The sequence below is a fragment of the Nilaparvata lugens genome, chromosome 5 (genome assembly GCF_014356525.2).
Source record: "Nilaparvata lugens isolate BPH chromosome 5, ASM1435652v1, whole genome shotgun sequence".
NCBI classification, from domain to species: Eukaryota; Metazoa; Arthropoda; class Insecta; order Hemiptera; family Delphacidae; genus Nilaparvata; species Nilaparvata lugens.
In genome coordinates, this window is record NC_052508.1 from 21,003,184 (window position 1) to 21,029,746 (window position 26,563).

The following is a 26,563-nucleotide window of genomic DNA, read 5'->3' on the forward strand; positions in this document are numbered from 1 at the left end:
TCAAATTACAATCTTGAATGGGTATCAGCCGAAAGAGAGAGGCATTTTGGTAGGGCGAGTGGGGGAATTTTGTTAGGATTTAAAAAAGCTAGGAAAGGAGAATGCAATTTTCTTAAAGTAAATGGGATGCAGATAATAACAATGACCGTTGAAAGAGATAGGTCTTTATATTTGGTTCCAAGTTATTTTGTCAGTAGCTCTTCATGGGAAGCTGATTACAATAGAATGTGTAGTTTATTGGAAGCATGTGATAATGAAATAGAAATGATAATTATGGGGGATTTCAACGGTAGGATAGGGGAGGGACAGGTTCTTCCTGTCGAACTTATAGAGAGTGATTGGGGAATCGAGTCGATTAGATGCTCAAAGGATAAGGTTGTTAATGCAAGAGGGCGTATGATTATGAATATGTGTGATGAATTTGGTTTGACGGTGTTGAACGGTAGAATGAAGGGTGATTGGGAAGGAGAGTATACTTTTATTGGAGCTATGGGGTGTTCAGTTATTGATCTGTGTTTAGTATCAGCAAGCTTATTGGGAAAGATACATGATTTCATGGTGAGCAGTTGCATTTTCTCTGATCATATGCCAATTACTCTACGGTTAAAGCTTAGGATAAAAGACCAGCCCAATCAGATACTCAAGCCACAGTCGAAATTAAAATGGAAAAAGGAAAACGCGGATATTTACAAAAATGAGCTGGAGGTGAGATGTAGAGATTTCAACTCTGAGGGGGATGTAGATAATAGTTGGTCTAATTTATTGAAGATGATACATGAGGCTGCTGGCAGACAGGCGATTGATAAAAAGAGAAATTCCAAAATTTGTAAAAATATATGGTTTGATTGGGACTGTAGAAAAGCTAGAGATAAAAGTTTTGCTAATTTGCAGCTGTTTAGAACTTGTAATAATGAATGGACTAGAAACATGTACATAAGTGCAAACAAAGCATATAAAACTATGTGTACACAGAAAAAGAAGGATTATTACGAGAGCATTGGAATAAATTCAAAGCAATAAGGGATACAACAGAATTTTGGAAGCTTGTTAAAATTTTCAAACGGAGTACATATAAGTTTTCAGTGGATATAACAGCGGAGGAGTGGGTGATGCATTTTCAAGGTCTGTTGGCTTTAGAGGGGAGGGCGAAGACTATCTTGTATGCTGAACCTTGTTGGCAAGATCATATTTATGACGCTGAGATAAGCCGTTCCGAAATAGTGGCAGTATTGAAAAAGTTGAAAGATGCGAAAGCGACAGGAGTGGACGGCATACCAGGAGAATTTTTCAAATACGCCCCACAATGTTTCGTAGATGTATTGCTTGGAATTTTTAACAGCGCTATTGGGTTCGGGCAACTGCCGGCCTGTTTTGGAAAAGCTATCATTTTCCCTATACATAAGAAAGGGGACATTGCGCTAGTTCAGAATTATCGAGGTATAACATTCATAGATGCAGGAGTAAAAGTGTTTGCGGGGATATTACTGAGGCGATTCGAGAAATGGGTGAGCCAAAATAGCGTATTAACAGAGAGTCAAGCTGGTTTTAGAAAGGGGTATTCAACGGTAGATAATATTTTTAACTTGAGAAGTATAGTCGCATTGAAAACAGCAAAAAGAAGAAGTAGAGTGTATTGCATGTACGTGGATTTCAAATCTGCATTTGACGTTATAGATAGAAGGGCTCTCTGGTATAAGTTGCATGAAATGGGAGTACCTTCGAAACTGATCAAGATGACACAAGAATTATATAAATGTACGCGATCTGCAGTGTGCACATCGAATGGGCTTACTGGCGAGTTTGAGACATTTTGTGGCTTGAGACAGGGTTGTTTATTGTCACCCATGCTCTTCTCGTTATTTATTAATGATTTGTTGGAATATGTTGGTGAAGGGCTATGGATTCGTGACAGAAACATTAGAGGATTGCTATATGCGGATGATCTGGTGATGTTGGCAGATGCGCCCAAATCCTTGCAGAGAATGATGAATAGACTAAAGTGCTACTGTGAAGAATGGGGAATAAATATAAATATGGATAAATCTAAAATCATGGTTTTCCGAAAAGGGGGAAGATTGGCGGGGCACGAGGAGTGGTATTGGGGAGAAGAGAAAATTGAAGTTGTCAACTCTTACAAATATCTAGGAGTGACTTTTACGTCCACTATGAAGTTCCGAACACATATTGCCGAAAGAGTGACAGCCGCTAAATGTGGACTTAATTCTGTGTGGAGTAGTGTCATTACTAATAATATAATTCCAGTGAAGGCAAAGTGGGAGGTTTTTGACGCAGCTCTGCGAACAGTTGTCAGTTACAGCGCGCAAGTCTGGGGTATTGAAATGTTTGAGGGGTTGGAGATTTTTCAGAGGTATTTCATGAAAAGATTATTCTCTCTGCCTCGCAGCACCCCCAATTACATTCTATATTTGGAGACAAGGAGGGATCTGCTATTCTTTTACACATTCAAGATGCACTATAAATATATTCTTAAAGTATTAGGGCTGCCAACATTACGACTGACACGTTTTCTGGCGGAAATAATGATTGAAAGAAACATGGGTTGGTTCAAGGAATGGAGGATTCTTAACAACAGATACCAATGTGAGGTGGGTGTATGTCCTATTAGTGTTCTCGATCGAGCTGCGGAATTGGAGAGGCTCCGGGAATGTATGATTCAAGAGTTTCGGAATAAATGCTGGGAGAGAGCGGGAAGGTGTAAAATTTTATTTGAATCTGCAACCACTAATAAAACAAATATACACGTAAACCAAAAGAACAATCAAATTTACAAGTGATACAAAATTTATTTGTGAAAAAGTCGTATAGGAAGACGATGAAAATAAAGATTTCGATCTCGTTTTATGAAGGATATGGATGATTATTTGTATAATATATAGGCTACAGTAAGAAATAATTCATTATACAGTATTAAAGCAGCGAATGCTACTCCAACTCAAAGGAAAGAGCAAGAATAAGCTCAAGCATGGATTCAGCACTCTTTGGATAGGTTTATATAGAAGTGCCCACAGGACTGATTTGGTAGGTGATAGTAGTATATTATTAAACATGTTTGAAGAATTAAATTTTTACTATTGAACGTTAGTAAAGATCAAAGTATAGATTTATAAAATTTCAGCGAATTCAATTTCAAATGGTTCAGGAACATTTTGCTGAATTGTCGAGTTGTCAAAATTATCGAACACCTTGCAGTTGATTTACTTTTTTGTCAATTACCCACTTGAAATACTTGATTTGTTTAATATAATTGTTGAAACATTGATGAGATTGTTGAAATAAATCAAGACGCAATTTAACAATTACTTGCTGGGTAGACTCAAAATTATCTGAGCGTTGCAATTAAATAATATTCAGGTTGGATACTGAAGTGATTTCGGAATTATACTACGTCTTCACAATAATCTTCAACTTCAAAAGTAATTTATTATATTACACCTTACTATCAACTCAGAACGCATTAAATTAATTTGAGAAAGCTCTATTTCTCTTGGAATATGAGTTTTATCATTGTAATGTTTTTTCTTTAAATATTGTCATGTTGAGGTAGTTTCATCAAAAATTTTGATAACATGGAGTGAGCTCTTGTTGTAAATTAAAATATTCATCATTTGTTTCAATAATTTGAAAACTACAGTATTGTGGGGATGAACTGTATCAGTTATGTGTTTACCAACAACAGTGATTTAGATCCAAATGCCGATAGCCGAAAGCAAAAACTTTCAAATCTGCCATAAATGGATGAATGATTGATACTAGATACTACCGACACTCGAGTTCTCTCTAGTCTTTAGATTAGGGTCAAATAGGAATTCATGAATTTCGCTTTTATGAAGTGGAATATTTTACTACTTAATTTACATCCAATTACAAGTTTGAGTGCGTGGGTGAGGCTGGGTAAAATGAGATAATTTGTATCGTATTCGACATGGTGCCCTTTCATGACCTTTGAATGTAATCTAATCTGCATCTACAGATCTATGGTTAATATGAGAATAGTCCTCTATTCTTTGAATATGGTTGAGATTTCATCGGAGTATTAGTTACCAAACTTTGCTCTCTCTCTCTCTCTATGGTGTTGCAATATAGACAATAGTGATTGTGCAACCAAGTGAACGAACATTTCTTTCTTAGAAAATTAATACGTGAGTTGGAAGTCGGCATTGTTAACTTATCAAGCAATTTGTAAAGTTCAAGTAGTGTGTTCAATTTAGAGCGAACGCAAAGAATTGAGTCGGTATGGTGAAGTCTGGTCCATAGTCCAAATAAGAAGTTTAACTTTTAAGAAGTTTAATTTTCTACATAATTTGCTATATTGCTAATTTGTTCTATTAGCCAACTCTGCTAATACTAGTAGCTCTGTGAACAGTAGACCTCGCGCAGTTATAACGACGTCCCAAACCATAAGCACTTCCATACTGATACACTAACTATTTATTTGATCATATCATGCTTACACAAGATTTAATTATCATAATAACGCTTTCCGGAATTTAGCGCGAGAAAACCAGAAGACATCTAGGCGCCCATACGAGCTGTTATAAGTTCTTTGCATTCTATTATTTAATAGGGCATAAAAATTGCATGCAATGAGGCATGCGATTTATAGTCTACACAGCTGTTAATTTTTTACCAAGTTACATTGAGATATTGAATTGCATGCGTCATGGCATGCAATTTATAGTCAACTCTACAGCTGATTTATGATGAATAATTCCATAGTCTGATTTTTACTCTAATATTGACTTATGAAGGAGGCTCCTTTTTCCTTTTATATTATCCTTGAAATGCAAAATTTCCAAAAACCTTGTATATACGTCAACGCGCAATTTAAAAAGGAACATACCTGTCAAATTTCATGAAAATCTATTACCGCGTTTCGCCGTAAATGCGCAACATAAAAACATATAAACATTTAAACATTAAGAGAAATGCCAAACCGTAGACTTGAATCTTAGACCTCACTTCGCTCGGTCAATTATTTTCTCAATCTTTCCTGATATTGTGGCTCGGAACAACCATAAACTGGAGATCAATTGTTTCTCATCAACATTTTTGCATGGAAGTAACAAGTAACATTTAAATATACGGTACTCAATGTGGAATTTAATAATGTAATAAAAAAAAAAACTTTATACACTTACTAGGGTGTGAAATCATTTTTGACAAAATGCTGTGTTTTCCGTTGGATTAAGAGGAAATTATACACAAGTATATGACATCTCTGTCTGTTTACATGAATTTTAACAACTTAAAAATCATTCTATTTGAAAAATTGATTGATGTTCAAGCAGAAACTCTGTAAAGAGAGAAAGAAAAATGCCAGTTTATTTTTATGTCAAGCAAAACTGCTTCCTCATTATACAAATATCGATGGAAAAAGGTTGCAAAGAGTATCCACCAATTATTTTTTTCACGTTTGGGGATGGCAGTAAAAACGTTCCACTGTAAGTAGTCAGTGCATTCGATGTACTTGCAACGTTTGTCCAGTAATTGATAGGTTGGCAATGACCCCATCGTTCAATAACTTTACTAGAGTAATAAATGCTCTCCAATTATCGTCAACTCGTCGAAGTTTAGGTCGCTGTCTACCTCAAGGTCAACTAATTGTGCACTTGGTCCAAGCGAGAATCGAGAAGCCACTGATGTGATATGTGTGGCTGTGTGTGGCATAAGCAAGACGCCTTGAACCCAGTTTAATCTTGACAATACTGTAGCTGAGACCTCGGTCAGTGGTATCAATCTGTATTTGGTCTTCGTTTCTTCCGGTATAAACATTTATCTCATGTTACAGCGTTTCCGCGGTGATTCATATGTGCAAGGTCTTGCTCCAATTTTGGTGTTTGGAATTTTAAACAGTTTTTTTTCTACATAATATGTTATAATATATTCAGCGCACTGCGCACTGGAGTGGTTACATACACTACACATTAGGTTACTTTTTTATAGTACTGATTGGAAATATGCGTTTCCATTTGCGAAAAAAATCATCTTCTCAAGTTGTGTAACTATTTGTGATAACTTTTAAAATTATATTAGTTGTGTTATGCCTCTAAAATCATACTATTTTACTGTAACGTGACTTAATTATTTAATTTTCTCGTACTTTGATAATCAATTTGTTTCTTTATTTGATTACAGGTGAGCCAACGTTCCTGTCTCATGTATTTTTCTTCATCATATTGACAGTTGAGGAAGAGGTAAGGTTCTTGCATAATCGACTTCCCACCACACATAAAAATTGAGATAGACCTACAAGTAGAGTAGTAGTAGTGATTGAATATTGAATGAGGACCATGAGAGATGTAACTGAAAGATGAATCAAGAGTCAACAAGATTGCAATGCTTCAGAATCAGTTTGCTTTCAGTTCAGATCAGTTCAAAATCCGTGATTTGAACTACTAACATACAATTTTAAACTGTCATTAGCCAGTTGAAATTTTACAAAAACAAATTCGAAATTTCTAAGTAATACCTAATAATTTTGATGGGAAATGCATTCGAGTGTTAGATCACTCGATAGTCGACAAAAGTTTTTGTCAGTTTCAGTAGTAATGTGACTATTTCAACAGGAAAAATCATTTTTTGACGTTATCTATACGCTGTAACCACGATCGCAATGGAAGGACAGTTGAGTTATGATAATATTCATTCTCACCCAATATTACGTCTGCTGTAATAATTTCGCTTCAAAAAGATTGGTTGTTGTTTCGTATAGTTCACCTGTGGTTAGTCAGTCAGTTGCAGCACATCTCTCTTTAAAACAATAGCATTAGTTACTTGTTCTGCTTCCACAATCGCGTTCAGTTCAATTTTAATGCGACATTGTCTCCTGTGTGAACATTGCTGAAAAATCTCCCGCGATTTTTATTGTTTGTGTTTGTTTTTTTCACACTAAACGACCGTGTACCAAGTTCTGTGTTCAACGAAAGAAGTAATTTTTCAGTGGTCTAGTTGATACTGAGTGAAAGTACCACCGAAAAAATACAGAATTCCATTTTTGTAATTTTGAAATGATTGATCGAAAAGAATGCAGATTTGTCACTTTTAAGAAGGTGAGATCCAGTGAGGATAGAATGTAATGTAATGAATGAGTATAGAATGTAATTTTACATTGTATACTCTCTGGTGAGATCATAATTATATTAATATTTTGAATTAGTTGAAAGTTCATAAACAAGGTTCTTACAAGTCTTCACCAATTGGTGATTTATTAATTTTAACTGTATCAAATCATTCTTACCAAGGAAAGGAGAATGTACACTGATATTTCAGTTATTTACACATCCCTTTCCTTACATTATCAATATTCTAAGTTGACTCACTCGGCACATCGCTTCTGTTTGTTGAGTTTACACATTCTTCGTACTTCAAATACATGTAGGCTTATCCGTGTTATCAGTGTGAGTGACTATAGATAGCTAATTAAATATTCAATAATCGAATATTTATTTAGTCACTTCACTCCATATCAAAATACAACTCCGTGCTAATAAAAGTCAAATGCGATAAGCGAAAGAAAAACATATAAGAAAATAAAAGTTGAAAGGTTTCGATGACGTAAGGGTCACTTAATGATAGTAGGAGGAACCCACTGAGTCGTTTGACAGGAGGTTCAGTCAAATGTTTCTGCTCTCCTGCACATTTCAGGGATCAAATGTCAGACAGTAATAAATTGTGGAATGCCCAAGTGGCAGAATTTGCGCAGTTGACTAATAAAAAATATCAAACGACGGAAGGCATTAATTATTTCAATCGAATTAGGATTAGGATTTATCGAAGTTGTTGCTTTCACCTTCTCTTGGTTAATAGCAGAACTTGATTTGAAAGTTTAACAAGGGATAATGTATTAGCCTCTTGCTCACTTTATTACCGCTTCAGAATTTTTATCGCGATTCGTTCTTTGAAGACAGAGATTAAAAAGCGTTTATGTGCTGTGATGCTGGTTGGTTATCATCGGCTGTGATGAACACTTGTGATATAATTTTTATGGTCCAAATTTTACTATCGACGAAAGTTCGAATGGTCGTTCATCTCATTGAATTATTGTCAGTATTTTGTAAGCGAAAATAAGATTTTTCAAGTTCTTTGATTGGTTCTGTTTGAAATTAATGTTCATCAAGAAAGTTCTCAATTTGGAAAAAAATTATTACGGTTTTTTAATCATTCCGTGAAAAAGATTATCTTGAAGACTTGTACTATTAATTTGTTCAGATAAGGTGAGCAGAGTAATTGAGTTATTTTCATGCAACTTCTCTTTTTTAATAAGTATTGAATGTGTAAGGCTGGCCGCTAACGATAGGACATGCATGGTAGACGTGCATTTACATGCATGCTTATCATGAACAAACACATGTTTCATGCATGTTTTGTCTTCAGCGAGAGGATTTTAACGTAAAATTACAACCAATAACAATAAATAAACCACTGGAAAATTATAAATTATATGGATAGAAAAACAATTTAACCTCAAATAAAGCAGCGGAGAAAACATTAACTGTCTATTACTGAGTTGAGATCCCAGCCATGTAGGAGACGTTCGACATTGTCATACGTACCCGCGGTGTACTAGAATATTTTGTAAAACTTCTTTATTCCGTGATAAATACCTACTAAACTGCCTTGTGTTCCATAAAAGTATCAGTATTGAATATCGTAAGGACGAGTACAAATGCACATAGGTAGAAACTGTCTTCAGTTACCCTGCAACTTAGAAATGATACACAGTACAGATAATCATAATTTGAAGATTCGTTTACAATGGATTAGGTGGTATCGTGCAAGATTATGACGATCTATTCGAATGGATTACTGTTATGATAAATGATAAGCGTCAACGTGTTTTCACTACCGGATGTTCAGATTAGTGAATGGAAGATCTAGCAAATATTTTTCCCGTTTCAGTGATAAAGGCCTCTCAAAAGATAAGGGTCCGGTCTCATGTCTTGCCTTCAGTGGTAACCGGGCTCACTCAAGAGCTGTTTCTCAATTCCGACTTCCTAGTTGCTCAAGCTCTGCGCCGTCTTTGCAAGGTCAATCGCCAGCCATTTCCTCTCCTATTCAAATTCGGGTGTTTTGCATTTTGGACGTCGTCGTTTACCGGCTTTTGTTGGGCAATTCAGCCTCAGCCCTGTGCGTTTCAATTCTCCGTCGAAATTGCTAGAGGTAATCAGACCAGATACAAATATTATCGGAACAATTTCAGATCATTTTGATCCAGCCTCATACTTTCGAAAGTGAACTGTGTTTCCAATATTCCATTAAAATTCAAGTTTATTGCTCTCAGCTTGGAAATTGTATAAACATTTGTGCAATCGTTTTTTGTTTGCCTGGAAATTGGAGACAAGTTTTGTAGTTTGAGAGTCTGTTATCAGTTGAAATCAGTAAGTGTAACTCAATAATCCAGTAATATTTAGAATAATTTCATTTATTATATTTCTGTAAGATAACTCAAATATTAATCATGAATGGTAGAAGTTATAAAGTCTGTCTTATCATGGATGGATTAAAGTATTCTTCAGAAAGATCACTACAAAAAATTCAAAGCTTCTATTTAAAAGTATCTTTATATAAAACCCACAGTCATCTGAGGGCATTTTCAAATTTAACATTTTTCATCAGTAACTGCTAATATATTTAAATTTGTCAGAGTATTGCCTTGATTTTCTTACAAAAATAAACAATCACTCAAATTATTCTTGCATAAAGCTCTATCGTTCGAAGAGACTGGTGATTTGTGTTGCTATTTCATAGAGCGTTTATGGCCCACACTTAATTTCTATTTCTATCATAAATCAAGAGTTCGGCTCCTTTAATCCTCTTCTGACAACAAGTAGTGCTATCAACAAACATTTGCACTGCCTACGTTATCAGCAACTTCCATTAATGTGGCTTGAGTTCAACTTACAACCGGGAAGAACAGTGGAGAAATTGTCCTTTTGTGTTGATAGTAAAATTCCGCACATTACACAAGTCCAAAGAACATGTCTTCTCCATTTGTATGATTATAATTGCGCAAGTAGGAGGGAATAGCGAGTACGTTCATCCTCATCCTTTGCTGTTAGCTATCTTGTGTTTCATCTTGGTTTTTATCTCTTTGGTTTTTATCATTCGACATTTGAAAAAGCAATTTTAATGAATGGAACGTGACTTCTATGATGCGTGTAGCTATGGTTCGTTGACTCCTAACGCAAAGTTATGTTAATTTTTATTTCGATCTATCTCATTTTAATTGCTTAGTCGTATCATTAAGGTAGACTCTTTGAGAGATGAAAGTTTCGTAATAGGTCAACTCATAAAATATGAAAGACTAGAGTCAAAACTAAATCTTTATAAGAAAAATGTTCCTGAGAAGTTGAAATTACCAGATGCATATTATTTATCTATTGGATTGAACAGACTAAATCTATTAGAGCATTTACTCTCTTTAGAAAATGAAGGAGAAAGGAACTGATACATTTTTATCGAGGTAAGCATTTCCACTTGTTGATCCATGAGTGAGTACATATTATTATTGAAGCTTAAAAGAAATGTGAATTCAATTCTCCTCTGTACATTGCCACAAATAACTCTGCTTAAAAAAAATATAAAAACTGTAAACGCAAAAAAATAATTATCTAGAATCAAGATTGGTAATGTATCATATAGGCCTACCGTAGGATACTACCTCAGTATGGTTAGTTTATGGTAATACATCCACAGGTTCTCCTACATCCACAATGAAGTGAACAAGATTCTAGACCAGTAAGGAAGTCATTCCTTATTCAGCAGGCGTCCACGCTAAATCCTCTTTACATGGTTCCGAACATACGGAAATGGAAACGTAATGTTTACTATCGCGATTCGAACTCTTGATTGGGCTGTTTTTGAGAGAACACTCATCCTCAAGGTCAATAAGCTGAGGTGTCAATAGAGGGAGAATTGCGCGATCTATCACGCCCTCTTTTGTTCCACCTGAATCATATATGAATGAATCACATTGTTTGTCTGAAGATGACTTAATTGCTCTGGATGCCATCCAACAAGTAGTTTATATTCTGGGCGTTTCAGTCTAAATGGTTACTCATTCTACACGTGATGTTATTTTGAATGAAATTCACATTAAGTGCACTTTTAAGCACTACAGATTTCATAATTTCTCAGGCGCTCTCTTGGAACGCGGTTTCATTAACGTATGTATCGATTGGAAACGAATCGTTGAAGAAACGTATTTAACTACAGTTGTAGAAAACTAAAATTTTTAATTGATTAGAAGCGAGTCGTTAAAGAATAGTATTTACTAACTACAGTTGTAGAAAACTAAAACTTTTAATTGATTAAAAACGAGCCGTTGAAGAAACGTATTTACTAACTACAGTTGTAGAAAACTAAATTTTTTAATTGATTAGAAACGAGTAATTAAAGAAACGTATTTGCTAACTACAGTTCCACGATCAATTCCGACGAAGAACAAGTAATTTTTAGCATCAATCATTAAAGAATACTAGCCTATAGCATGAACTTGAGTTTGAGCTCTTTTAAACTGTAACTTTATTATTCTTGTAGAACTGCTGCTCCCTATTTATTCTGTTAGTAGGCTATCACAGTCCTCACAAATATAGGGTAGAGTGTGAACAAACAAAGTAAGAAAAGTGATGAGATTCAACTTATCAGTCAATAATATGTTTGGATAATTTAATTGTCATTGTTTACGTAAGTGAGATATCTAAATAGGACATTGTTCATACACATTACACATTATATTCACAGTATTAAACTTCTTTCCACACCCGCTGAATAAATTGCATAATTTTCTATTCTACTCAATAATGCTATTTTCAATGCAGTGATTGTTATCGTATTATATAATAATAACTTTTATTGATAGTCCTTGAACTAAATGTGCAGTGACATTTCTTCATAGAATATTGAAGCCCTAAACAAACTGTTCAAAAATTCTCATTTGAAAACGAAGCTTTCACATAAAGCAGTATTCCAATATATAGGAGAGGAATTCGTATTAGTTTGATATATCTGGTCTTCAATAAGCAGTGACCTTATAAAGCAGTGGAACCCTGCTGCGTGCCAAGCTCCGTGATGCGTGCCCCGCCGCCGTTAACTTACTGCTCATTTCATTTTCTAAGTTCTATCTGCCAGTTAACGAGTCATAAACTATAATCTTGATCCAGTCTGCCACGCTCCAAATGCTAGATGATGTATCACTGATACCACTTCCCGGAGAAGCCATTAGACATTGTTTGACCGTCTCATCTTGTTTATGGACAGGACATGAATACATCAGCCACTAATCAAACTAATCTTTCCTCGCAAACTGGACTTTCATCTAGAGATTTTCGGTAATTTTATGGTTAGTCTAATAATGTCTAGTGGAAACTAGAGAGCAACCTATCGACCGTGGATAATTCTAGCTACAATCTCATAAAATCTGTTTTTCATTTCATGGTTGATTCAATCTTTCCGATAATTAGAAAAACGTGAGAATTTCCTTCCGTTTATAAAACTATCTCGTTTATAGTTGAAATTTGGAACTGATTCAGATTGATAATGCCTATAGGTGTGAAGGAACTTTCTTTTTAGGCCTCCTAGGGATGAATTACTTGATGAATTTGCTCAGGAATTAATATATATTTTACACGGGGATTTGTCTGTAAGTTTCAGTGTATCTCTACTTACTAATGTTTCTCTGCTGTTTACTAAATTTACTCTTGTTTGGGCTATGAAATTGACGTTTTTGGTAATATTAACATGTTTTTTGACAATAAAATAATATTGATTGCTCTGTTTCCTATATGGTTTCGTGAGTCTCTGAGGAATTATCTGCATGGACAAATACGATGCAGGCACAAAAAACTAATTGTATTATGATTGAATCATTAAAATAAGTAGGCCTATATTTCCACTCTCCCACTCCACCTGCAATATACACTCATCCTTGGTTCTCTCAATTTGTATTAGGTTATTTCATTGAGATTTATGTAATTAATAGAAGTATGCAGGGGTTCCCACCCCCCCAAGCTCATTGATGAATATCCCCCCTCTTATATTAAAAAAAATCTGTTACTACCGCCCTTGAATATGTTGAATATGTTACTACCGCCCAAATAATGTTGTCTGTAGTCATTCTGAACACTGTTGATCTTTTCTGGGTTCCCCCCAATATTTGTTTTTCAGCCCTTCCCCCCCCCCAGAATTTCAAGGACGAAGTCTGCGTCCAAACCTCCCCTTGTGGGTACCCCTGATAGAATGTGTATTATATGAGTAATATTGTTTGTCAGTGGCTCAACAACCCTATAAGGGATTAGGGCTTCCAGCCATATGAGTAATATAAGAATGTATATTGTAGAAGTCGGAAATTAAGTTAACTCTTGAATCAACTGTAGGAATAACTTTTATGAGAATATTATTGTAACAGCAATAGAAATTACAATAATTTACTGTTACAAAAATAAACTTTATTCGTAATTGATTACTTATTACGAAGCAACGACCCCAATTATTCATGCAGCTGTTGTTGTAAAGTACAGTGCAAGGAGCAAGAATGTCATGGACCCCGTCATACACTGATGTCACTTTCAAATGTGACGGAACGGTGCTTTGCCGTGTTTTAAACAACCGAAAAATTGCTCATAAGTGCACTCTTATCTCACATACTGATCGTTGTCCGTTTCGGAATGTTGCCATAATGTTGCTGCGCTGGTGCAAGAATAGTATATAGCTATACACTATCCTTGGCGCTGGTGCACCCAATTGACTGTAACTGTTCTCTGCTCAACATGAGAGTGAAATGAAGATGCTAGCTGAACGAACCACACTTTGCCTCACAGAACTGTAACATCTCTTAATGATGCCCGTAGCTGTTACATTTACCGTACTGAATTTAATTCATTTTGAATCATACAATAATATTGAGTTATTGTGATATATTATAAATTATAAATAAATTATTGTGGTACATTTGTCCGTGTACATTCTATTGAAATTAATTCAATTATACAATAATGCCTTGAATCTATCCATATCTGAATTTTCTATTGGATATGATTGTAGTATTTGATTTTATTTATTTATCACATTGTGTACAAATACTTTACATGAGGAAAGGCACAACAGGCTCCTACCAAAAGCTGTCCCATTTCCAATTTATACTATACTGTCCAAATCAAAATGTTGGTTATGTCACTTTCACTTTTCAAAATACAATTTACGCTCTTCAATACTAAGATAAACGAGTAAATTTTGAATCGAATAGGTACTATTAGAGTCTAAAATCAAAAAATCTAGAGCATTAACTTAGTAATTATTCAAAAAGTCTAAATTTTGAATAAAACTAGAAATGTATTTTATTTTTGGTGGCCCAGTAAGATAAGGCATGCTATCAACCTTTGATAGACGGTTATCGGCAACGTCGTGGGTTAAAATGCAGCTTCTCATTATTTCCACCTCTCCTCATTAACTGTACACAAACAAATACTTATCAGAAAATAAAATATGCTACAACGATGTTGAAAATCAATAATGTGAAAATCAAGACCCAAAATAAGATGCCTTAAAAATAGCCTAGTACGGAATAAGATATTTTTCTATCTTTATATACTTGGCAATAAAAAAATAAGCCTAGCACTGCCAAGCCTGTTGTCTAAATGGTTCAAAGTATTTTTTATCGATCAACAATATACTTACATATGTTGAACAGTCAAATCACAACAAAGAGATTCGTATTCTAAACGATGCTATATTTTCCTCCCTAGAGACTGGAGCGTGAGAACCTGTCTTTGCCTTGATCTTCACCAGATGATATATTATGAAGGGTGCCGAGTATGGTCGCCAGACAGGGATCTGAAGATTTTTTGCGCTCTCGGAAATAGATTTGAAGAGGCAGTTTCCCTGTCTACACTTGCTCCTTCAGCATGATAATCTGTATTAGGTTTTAGCTTTTAGCCCATTTGGGTGGTAGGCCTATCCTTCTAATAATAATAATAAATTTTATTGCCAAAAACAATGCATACAAAATAATACTTAATCATCTAGAACATAAACTAATAATAATGAAAATAATACAATTATGAATATTATATACATTTAATTGTCTTGACAATAAATACTCTCATGCAAGGGAAGCTTCCCTGTACGCATGGAGGAGTTGCTGCAGACCCTAGAAACTCTCTTATAGTAAAAAAAAAATCATTCTATTTATTGAATTCCTTACATAATGTATCCAGTAATTATAACTAGGAAATGAAAAACAAGGCATTGATAAACAAAAATAAAAGTCATACAACAAATAAAGAATAAGATGAAAGTACAACAGAGAAAATAGTAATTAAAATAACTTTTAGAATTTGAGAAATGTGATCTCTCACTGAACAACAAAAAACATAGCTTCGACCGCCTCCGGAAGAAGACCGAATAGCCACTCTCTGATCAATCTACTGTACAAGGGTTACGATTGGCAAGATCTTACATTGTCAGGCAAATTATTGAAGAATTTTGGACCTAAGAAAAAGAAAGATTTTTGGAACATGGTGGATCTTGGTCTTGGCAATTGAGCTCTATTACCATGTCGCGATGAAGATCGAATAGTATCCACAATTGCGCCAGCATTGCCACTCCTATTAAAGAACATCTGCAAAACTCTAAAAACGTACATATATCTAAGTGGCAGAATATTTAAATTTAAAAAGAGAGGAAAGGATTCATGCAATATTGTTTTCTTCATCATTATTCTTACAAAAGACTTCTGTAATCCAGATAGCGGCTTCACATGAGTATGATAAGTACTTCTAAAACGAATGGGTTTAGAACAGATCCCACTACAGCGCCCAATAAATGACTCATTGTTTATTAAGTGAGTTGTTATACCCAATTAAAGAAAATAGATTCAATAAAGCTTCTCTGAGCATACTCATAATGCAGGTAATTATAATAAAGTTCAGTCCACGGAAAATGTTTCAACTAATAAAAATCTACGTAGGTTTTATTATTCTGTTATTCTATCTTTATTATTCAAGACAAATATTCCCGTATAGCCTGAAATCAATTATTATGCCGATCACTTATGTTATTAGTTAAAGGAAAGCTAAGTGCATGAATTTTCTAGAATCAAAATAGATAATACACATGGATTTTCTATACGTAGATAATACGTATGGAATTTTGAAGATAAATTGCGGTTTCAGAAGTCCGCGACGCTATAAGTAATTTTACATCAATATATATATGATCGTTTCAAATTCTTTTTTAGTAATAGTTTAAAATCTGTGAGAAAATTCATTGGAAATGTTTCCTTGTTATGATATGAGTGCTTGATTTTTATCAAATTATATGTGGTTTATGAGGCGCAATACACTTGTAAGTTGAGAGCGAGATGATAAGGGGCGGGACCACTTAATTGAAGCTCTTGAGGGTAGAACCTCTCTTCGAAAACAAGTTCTCTTGGAAGAGTAGGATTGAAATTTTGTTGATATGAAAGATAGTAAGAAAGGTGAAAGTAGAACGAAAGCGAAACCGGGAGTCGAACCCAGAGTCAGTCGTGTTGTTTGATAATACATCGCCGGAGAAACCAAAACGCGAAATTAATCCACCAGCACCCCAGACGGCGAAGCGTGTTATTCATATATCATTCATTGGAATCTGCACCATTAATATGTTTACCAACGAGATTGCTCGCGATTTATAAGGTCAAGCAAGACAAGTGCGGCTTCCTGATGAACGTTATTATATATACGTTACCTGGGTGCGCTCTAGTTAAGCCAGTTTTGTTCTTTGTATAGGATTGCGGCTGCCTGGTCATCCTAGGCCTATTTCAGTAGGAAACTCTCATTATTATTTCACTATATCAAACCGGCTTGGAAAGTTCACAGCATGATATCATTTGATCTTAATTTTTCGCTTGACGAGTTCGAACCACTGAAATAGGACAGACAATTTTTCTCCAATTTTCAAGTGTTCACATTCACTTAATATATGCTCGATTATCATCATACTAGTATAAACAAAAATAATTATAAGAAGTCTATATGCTTGATTTTATCATCATAGTGCTATGAACAACAATAGTGTCCTAAGATATATGATTTATCGCTGGTATCGCTGGAAAGGTGAACAGCTTGTTATGGATAACTCCTCCAAATAATTATTGACTTGAAACATTTATAATACTATTACTGTATAATACTGTATATGACTGTATTTATATATGTACTACTTATAGGTATTTTAGAATAATTTTTCCGCTTGTTCTTTATCAATTGTAAGCTAAAATCTTTACTTTTTCATAATTTGTCTTTAGTCTTATTCAATTTTATTTAAAACTCGCTCCTCATACACAGGTACTTGCCCATATGAGGAGCCTTCTTAACATTTAGTATTGTATATAATATTGTATTTTGTAAAAGAAGAAGAAAATAGATAAATTTCAATAGTTATTTAAAATATCTAATGAAAGCTATATAAATAGAACTAAGAACTTCTGTTACTGCAAATAATATACAGTAATAATATTTAAGCAGTTAGTTAACTAGAATTTCTAACAAAAATCTTCCATTTACAAAACCATTAGCAGCAAAACATTTACAATACATTTTCCAAATTTGCAAAATGAAAACCTTTCACTTCGAATGCAAACTACTACGGTAAACGAAACTTTTATGAAGTTTTATTTGTTGTTGTTGATAGGTGGTGAAGATGCCGCCCGGTCTAGGGCTGGTAGGCGGAGGCGGTGATGTCGAGGATGACAAGGAGGTGATGCACTACGCCACGTCGAAGGCGGCACTCTCTGAGCGAGCCGTGAGGCGGCTGAGTGCCAAGTACGAGTGCCCAAGGAGGCGGCTGTCGTCGACCGGGGGCGGCAGTGGGGGCAGTGACTCCCAGTCGTCATCGTCGTCTCAGTCGTCGGCCAGCGTCGACACGTCCGAGCTCAGCGAGCATGAGCGACTCCAGGTGGAGGCCTGCTTCCGCGGACTCAAGACACAGGTAATTAGTGAAATAGGATACAAGGTATGAGGGAAGAAGAATTCACAGGTATAAGGGAGATAGGCTAAATAGGTGACAAGGTATGGGAGAAGAATAATTCACCAGTATAAGGGAAATACAAGTTATTACTTGAAAACACTTCACTCATATGGGCTACAGCTTTTGAACAGATTGATAAAAACAATATAAAAATCTTGTACTAAAAAAGGGTACTACAAGATTCTTATATTGTTTTATCAAGCTACCGGTATATCTTGTAGGCTGTACTCGTGCTCATGATTAGGCTCAGCTTCAAGTTAGTAGGCTAAATGTGGGTTTCCGTCTCTAAATTTTAAATGAAAAGATATCAAACTTTTCACTATTCTCGTTTCGGTATTAACCATTAGAATTTTAAACAAACATGTAGAATTCAAAATTTGATCGTTTACGTTTTGATTTATGATTTTGCAAATGAGTGAAAGTGGACCAATATGGAAAATAACTATTTTTTCTGAAGTTTGCATCATAAATATTGGAAATGTAGCAGTTTTGGGCAAAAACATGTTGTACTTTTTATGAAGTATTGAATATTGTATGTATTATGAAGAAAGTAATATTGTACAGAATAAAAATGAATGAACCATATTATGGATAAACGGTATTTTATATAATAATTGGTGTAGCAGTTCACTGCGTGGTCGCTCTGATAAGCTATCACTATGATAAGTCGAAGATTCATGCGCCTGCTACACTAGCCTGGACGGGTGGCCTTGCGGAGGATCCTGGAGGAGCCGAAGCCGACTCTGCTAAAAGTATTCATGGTATGAGTCTGAAAATAGATATCGATGTTTCAGAACTCAAATAAATTTTTAGTCGATTCATCATGAACACCATCCTACAATTAACCCATACACATTGCTAATTAATGGCAGGTCATGTGGGTATCACCTTTAGCAAGAAAAATAAACACCATATTAGGCTACTATTCAGTACATACAGTATTCTAAAGTATTAACAATACTCAGATACAGTATAATTATATGTTGTGCAGTAATATGCACTACACAGTACAGTAGTATACAGAATTTACAGTATTATGGTAGCCTACCGAACCCGTATGAAATTCAAATGTTTTCTGCTATTAAAATTTAATAATATCCCGTTCCGTTATAATTATTAGTGAAATAACACGTGGTTGTCACTTTTTTTCAATGGCAAACTCATTTTAAACAAGCGGTTTTCACTTTTTTCCAATGGCAAACCAATTTCAAACAAGTGACTGACAGTTCTGTCGAATGGCAAAAAGTTGAAATAAGTGGTTATCAGTCTAATTTCAAACCTTCTTATTTGTTGACGTTTTTGTTGAAATCAACGAATTGAAGTGAATAGAATGCATACTCAAACTACTATTATCTTGAGAGCCTCAAAATACAAAATCACAATGTTCAACTCAGTCAACAGCTACTTAACTGAGGAGACTTTAAACACCTATAAACTGAGAGTTTAACTACAGTCTTTACTCTCAAGATTGGAACTTTCTATGTGAGGGTATCTTTATCTATTTACATTTCCAACTTTGAAACTAAAAACTTTGAGTACCATACTTATTATAGAACTACGAAAAATCACATTTCCAGAGAGCCAGAAACTCAATTACTGGAATAGTTTTCGAGTAATAAGGTTGGTAAATTTAATATTTAATGAATGTAAGATATACATAGGAGTATGTCTGAATATCCAATAACCCACTTTCTTCGTATGGATTATTGTATATTCAGACGTAGGTACACCTATGTATATCTTACATTCATTGAAATTAAATTGATCAATTATTGATTATTGGATATTCAGACGTATACCTATAATGTAGCCTGTATCTAATATTCAATTGATCACTACTCGAACACTATTCTAGTAATGGAGTTTATGACCTTCTGGAAATTTAATAATAATGCATATAACTGGATCATTTACTGTGTTAATTCGGAATAATTCAATAAATCAATTATGCAATTTTCATGCAGATTTGTGTGTACCTTGTTAGAAGACTCGTATCAATTTATTGTGATGGAACTATTAATCAACCAATTAATAATCAATCTAAGAGAAGACTCCTAGTTGAATGCTAATGCTTCATTGTTTTTTTTTAATAGAAGATTCTGATACGCCGTGATGACATAGGCATCTGAGACTTTTCCCATTATTTATTCATTTCATTCATTAACAATCACAAATCATATAATTATATGACTGGAAGAAGACAACAGGCGTAGCCCAAAGCTAACTGCCTTTCTCTCAAATTTTGATGCATAAAAGTTTGAAAAAAGTATGAGGTTTGTTTTCACTTCTCATTCTCAAGTCCGATTTTCACTCCGAAACTAACGATTAATCTATCAATTTTAAATTTTAATTTTTGGACACTAATTGGAAAACAAAAATAATTCAATCTAATGTCTACTACAGTATTTGGAAATTTTCATATTCTCATAACCATAATTTTTTATTGTGCATAATTTTTACCCCTTGTGCACCAGTCAGGGTGCATCCCCTGAGTAAAAAATATTCCACTCAAATCTCTACTATTTGGAAATGTTTATATTCTCATACCATAATAATTTTTTAATTGTCCATAATTTCTACCCCTTGGTAAGAGGGTGAGGTGTTACCGTACTTTGCTGCTACATGTAAAATAATGATGATCCAATGTTGTTGCAGATATTTGTGTGTAGCTCGTTGGCGAACTTGTACATGTCGTCTGCACTGGCCGAGAACGGCTGGGAGCTGCGATACACAGGCGTGCCTCTGGTGCTTCTCGACACGGGAGAGACCCGCTCCAGGGACAAGCGTCGCATTCAGATCCTGCTCGCCGAGCGTGGAACTTGCTTCACTCTCTGGCAGGACACCATCGACAATCTTTCCGCCTACAAGGTTAGCTTCTAACATTTCCGCTAGTTTCTCCTAAAGTTTCCACTTGTTATCCCTTACATTTCCTCATTTTTCTTTTCTTTCTTCTTTCTCATAAAATCTAGTTCTTTTTTCCCTAAAATTGCAATTTTTTCATGAATTTTTCTCCCGTTTCTCAAAAAAGTCCTTTATATTCATCCTCATGTTACGTCTGAAATTTCCTCTTGTTTCTCTCAACATTTCCTCAAATTTGTCCTAGAATTTCTTCCCGTTCCACCTAAAATGTCCTTCCATTCCTCAAAAAAGTATCCCCTCTATCTATCTTCAATTTCTTATTGTTACTCCTAGAATTTCCATTTGTTTCTCCTGAATTTTCCCCCTGTTTCTCCTAAAGTTTCCTCTCGTTTCTCAAAAATTCCTCTCAGTTTTCCTTTAATCTCCTCCTGTTACTCCTAAAACTTCCTCAATTCTCTCATGGTTTTTTTTTCAATTTCCATGAGATAAATTTTTACTTTTCTGAAAAATTTGGGAATCTGATTGTAAACTAAAAAACACTGTTTTTTATTTTTCAGTAAATTTTTTTAGTTATGTCATTAAATTTTTGCAAAACATTATTTTGGGAAAATGTTAGTTATCCTCTTGACTATACAGTATCAATTTGTGATCGAAACCTATGAGCCGAATTTTTACTTTTGTTCCTCCATTTCCAAGAAAGCTGGGGTAAATATTATTAGGTACATTATTGCCAATCCCATTTTCCTGATTAGAATGGATCGCAGTAAAGATGTATACTTGTAATTTTAAGCTTGAAATATTTAAGGCTATTAGAGTGGGTGAAAAGTTCGAGAACAGCTTAATATCTCATACACAATGGTAATTTGACGGTGGGTACAGTATGACTGGGGATTCTACTCATATTAAAAATACATGGATCCGCCATTTTGAATACAACTTTTTTTTAAATAGGAAGGTGGTCATGCGATACATTATATCAATGCGGAATTCCAAGACAAAATGAATGGCTAAAATCGCATATCGATATCTCAAACCGTTTCGAAGATATTCACATTATTTATCAATACTACTCAAAGCAGAAAGGAAAGGAAAAAGTATGAGAACGGCTTAGTATCTCATAAAAAATGTGATTTCAAGGTATTTCATATCTGATTTGCATGGTATTGATTAATAACGTACTTTATACTTTTGTATTTTATTATTAAAATAAAATTTGCTGTGATGCTAAATGTAACCCTAATTTGGAAATTTTTTTAGACTACATTTTAGAAGTAGAAGAAGTGTTGGACTGACACCTGTTTTTCATTCCACTATTGTAATCGCGACTCAATGAATGAATATAATCATGGAATATTATTTGATTGATAACAATTTGCTATTTTGACAGGTGGCAGGCCAGGCGTTCCACACGATGTGCCTGTCGTCAGACCACACCAAGCAGATCGGGCTGAGCTTCGACTGTGTGAACGCGGCACAGGAGATGTGGCAGCACATCGAGCGGCTCATCGCCTGTCCCGAGAACATCAGTCTGTCAGTGCCCGGCACAAAAAAGCAAAAACCAAAAAAGCAGGTCTACCAACCCCTGCCTCAGAAGTCACTCATCTCGCAGCCGTGCTGCTTCCAGCATATCACCAGCGTCGATGTGGGCGATCGCTCCAGGTATTTCTCGCTGCAGACTCTTCTGCCGGACATCTCTTCCAGTCCTCAAATCAACTCTGACCAATAGGTCGGTTAGCCTACTTCTCAAAGGGGTGTCAAGTGAACAGGCTGAACACTATTAATAATTATCATAAAGAATGTGTTGGAGAGATTTGAAGTGGACAATGTAAATTATTTAAAAAAACCTTCATCTCTCTATATTTGACGTGTGTTGCTCGCAAATGTCTATCATATAGCTATTTGTTGCTCTTATTCAAGTTGTAGATAATATTTTGTAAATAGTTTGTTATAATTTCCTATAGACCTGATATTGTAGAAATATAAATTATCTTGCTGTGGCATCTATGAACTTTTCATTAATTGATTGAATAAGATTGGGGCTTTTTAGATGTCACAGCAATATTATTTGTATTTTTACAAGGTTTACATAAACCAGTCTAGGTTGATTCAATAGCGAGTTCTTATGAAACTAGATTGATTCAAAATTATTATAATATATGGTATGTAATTTTTTATTCGACACGGCAATTTCAAAATATATTCTCTATATCATAACTATATTTTTAGTTGGATATATATGAATAGTGTTCCCTAATACCGTAATTTATAAAAAAGTTGCTAGTAAGATGAGTTGAAAATCTTTGTAATAAGATATTACAATACTCTTACCACCTGATTGGTGGCATCTATGGCAATTTATTGTTTTTTTCATTATATTACCTATATTATTGTATTGTTTTGTTTTGTACAAAATAACCATGCACCAATAAAATCGTTAATTATTCTCATAAATACGAAGTATATGATCTTTGAAAAATTATTATTACTTATGCTTATCACTTTTAAAAAGTATTAAGCTTTCAGTTTTTAATATTATGATAATATTTTTCTGCTATCGATATTTTTCATTGGAAAAGAGAGAGAATAGAAATATATCCCACTGTGATATTGTTAGCTCATTTGTTTAAAGCTGAATTGATTATTATTAGAAGTACAGCATTTCTATTTTGACGTGAACAGTAATAAATGAACTGTTGGAATATTAACATCTGAAGCTTCTGTTAAACTGTATTTTATCTCTCTGTATTCACAATGAAGATTTTCTAACTATTAAAATAATCAGTAGAGAATAAGAAAGAGGATGGATTCACATCTTTTTCTACTACATGTTCATGCTAGACAATGGTTAGTAATTCTTTACGAGCAAATCATGATCGTGAAGATCTGCAAGAGAATTATTTCAGATTTTACAGATTCAGTATTATACTTAATATAACAATTATTGTATCGCATACTAATAATAATGCAGGCATCAATTTAACTGAGAAATATATTTATTCCTCATGAGTGTATTGTATGTAACTCATGGTTTTGAAATTCAGAATATTTGAGGAATTATTTCATCCGTTGGTAACGTGTAAACTTGTACTGTATGAGAATCTCTCAGTGCCGGTTAAATTTTAATCGTGATTGATTTCACAAGAATCAATTCGAGAATTTTTTCTTTTCGAAAAAATCTTCTTTGATTTTTAAGATTTGGTTAAATTTTAACCGGTTTTGAGCAGCCGGGCCTCATATTGCAAAGTTTATTAGAAACCTGAGAAATATTTCACTCCTTCATACATCTCTAACAGCCCAAATTTGAATTTAAAATGTCCCATTTATGAGAAAAGAAACTAGATTTCCAACTGTATTTTTTCCTGTCAATGAGGTTTTTGTATTGAAGAAATACCACTATCTCTATATTTCCACCAACTATATTAAGATAACGAAGAAATCGTATGATAATGGTACTATTATTTATTGAATCGGAATTGGCTACACTGATTTTTAGTCAATGATGAATGAAGTCTCTAAAATTGTGGAGCGAGCTATTCATCTTTATGACGCCATTGTCCTATAGAACCAAAGACTTGGAAACTGATGTTGTTAAATAAGATAAGAGTTCTCTTGAAAACTGAAAACTTGATAGCCTAAATTATTTTCTAATATGATGAAGCAGTTTTAGGCTAATCGTTGGTTTTTCAATCATCGTTCATAACAGTTTCATTATGATGTTCAGGATCATACTACCCAGTTTCGAAATTGCATAAGTGCTGAACCATAGCCTATTTTGTATAAAAAGACTGTATACTTTTAGGATAGTCTTGCATGTTAAATTTAATTTAATTTAATATTGCATCATATACCATGTTATCATAACCTACGGTACTGTATTTAGATAGTTATATAAAAGTCATTTTTTATTATTTTATAGTTGCTATTATAAAGAAATTTTGTAAATAGATAATTTCAAGTACAATAGTGAAGTGTTATGAAGGATCTTCCAATGAATAGATATTATATATTAAATTGTTGTAAATGAGCCATTTGAGCTTGTTGTTATTGAGGTGTGTACTGTTATTTGTATGATTTCAAATACAGTTACTACAACAAATTAGTTTCATTATAGAGCGTATATCACTATAGAGGCTAGGTAATTGAATTATGGTTAGAGTCTATCATTTCAGATTACTATAAATGATCTGAGATTTATTTGAATCAATTGTCTCTATACTTGAAGGTAATATTCACATTTATATTACTAAATTCGTTGTTATAAATTTTACGTATCTATAAAATATATTTCTAATAATATTATTAAATACCATACACATTTTCTGTCGAAAAAGATGCTGAAAAAATATAAATCCATGTATTATGCATGCCTGATCTGCAGAAACGGTTATCCTATGTGATTAGAAGCTTTTTCTGTCATATCCAAATGATTGTGATTACAATAAAAAATGCCGTTACTTAGTCATTTTCTCTTTGATTTCTTCCGGTCTGCTAACTATTCGAGGGTATTCGACAATAAGCACAAACCCCAAATATATACTCGTATATTATGAGTATGGCCCACGAAAGATTTTTGTGTCCTTTCAATTAATTTCTATTGATGGCACCAAACTCACTACATGAGTTTTTTTCAAACGAGTTAACAGTTTATTTACATTCAGATTTCCAACCCATTCTCTTTAAGTATGATACAATAACACTGATATGCGAACTTTCTGCTTCGGAACTAGTATAAGCCAAATGTATTTATTTATATTTACAGTATATATAGGCTATTTATTGATAAACAGAACACAATTCTTTGAAATGATTGGGGAAGGACTAACAGGCACAGCCCAAAACTGTTTCTTCCCCGATTGATTTACGTCAGTAAATCAATATATTGAGCTATATTATAATATATTAATTACTATTATAACTTCTCATACCTGGAAGATACCAATTAAAATAATTCTAGTGTATTTTCTCCTTGACATAAAGGCAATTATTTCTTGTTGATGAAAAGTTATCATTTAATTTGAAGTGTAGTAATATTAGTATGATTTTGCATTAACATGCATTATAAAAATGTTTGTTATGATGTGTTCTGTGGGATTAAATGAAATCACCAGCAGGAGAATAGAAATCATTTTGAGAAATCAATTTCTATGCTTTTCTCCTTTGTGCTGATAGATCGTTTCAAATCTACAAATTATTCATTAGGTGCTATCAAAGTGGTGTCATTAGGTGGTTTTGATGTTTGGAAAACTCATTCAAACTTGGAAAGATTAGTCAGTAATCCAATAAATATTTCTTATTAGCACTAGGCCTACCGTACGTTTTACTTGAAACATGGAGCCAGGTCTTTTTGATAAGGTACTAAACTGATTCCTTTTTAGAACAAGTTATTTCTTGAATTACTGACTCATTACCTACGATTGAAGTACTCCAGTGAGAATTTTTAAGTTCATTTATTCAATAAAAATAACATTTTTCAACATTCTTAATTGGTGTGAAATACAAAAATGATACAGTATTCATAAAATTGCAGAAATCTTCTTTGAAATCCTCTGTAACCAATCTTTCTAGGATTAAGAAACTTTTCACTCTATTTTTGAATGAATACCGTATGAGACTTTTACAAATTGGAAAGTCAACTCTTCCAAAATTATTCAGAGTTATTCTGGCATCCTTGCCACAATAA

At 34.0% G+C, this 26,563-nt stretch overlaps 1 protein-coding gene across 9 annotated transcripts in view; it reads left to right on the forward strand.

Annotated features, from left to right (window-relative positions):
* LOC111060008 overlaps positions 1–26,250 on the forward strand; it is a 79,828-nt gene extending 53,578 nt beyond the window's left edge. For 4 of the 9 annotated variants that reach the window (XM_039427917.1, XM_039427920.1, XM_039427922.1 and 1 more), the window contains 3 exons: positions 17,689–17,985; positions 20,680–20,892; positions 22,271–26,250. In XM_039427917.1, the coding sequence (XP_039283851.1) occupies positions 17,698–17,985; positions 20,680–20,892; positions 22,271–22,609 (840 nt within the window). In that variant the 5' untranslated portion in view covers positions 17,689–17,697 and the 3' untranslated portion in view covers positions 22,610–26,250. Of the gene's footprint in view, positions 1–6,156; positions 6,216–6,720; positions 7,071–8,954; positions 9,399–17,688; positions 17,986–20,679; positions 20,893–22,270 lie in introns of those variants that run through there. The other 5 variants (XM_039427918.1, XM_039427923.1, XM_039427916.1 and 2 more) reach the window with 4 other exon arrangements.
* The last annotated feature ends 313 nt before the right edge of the window (positions 26,251–26,563 follow it).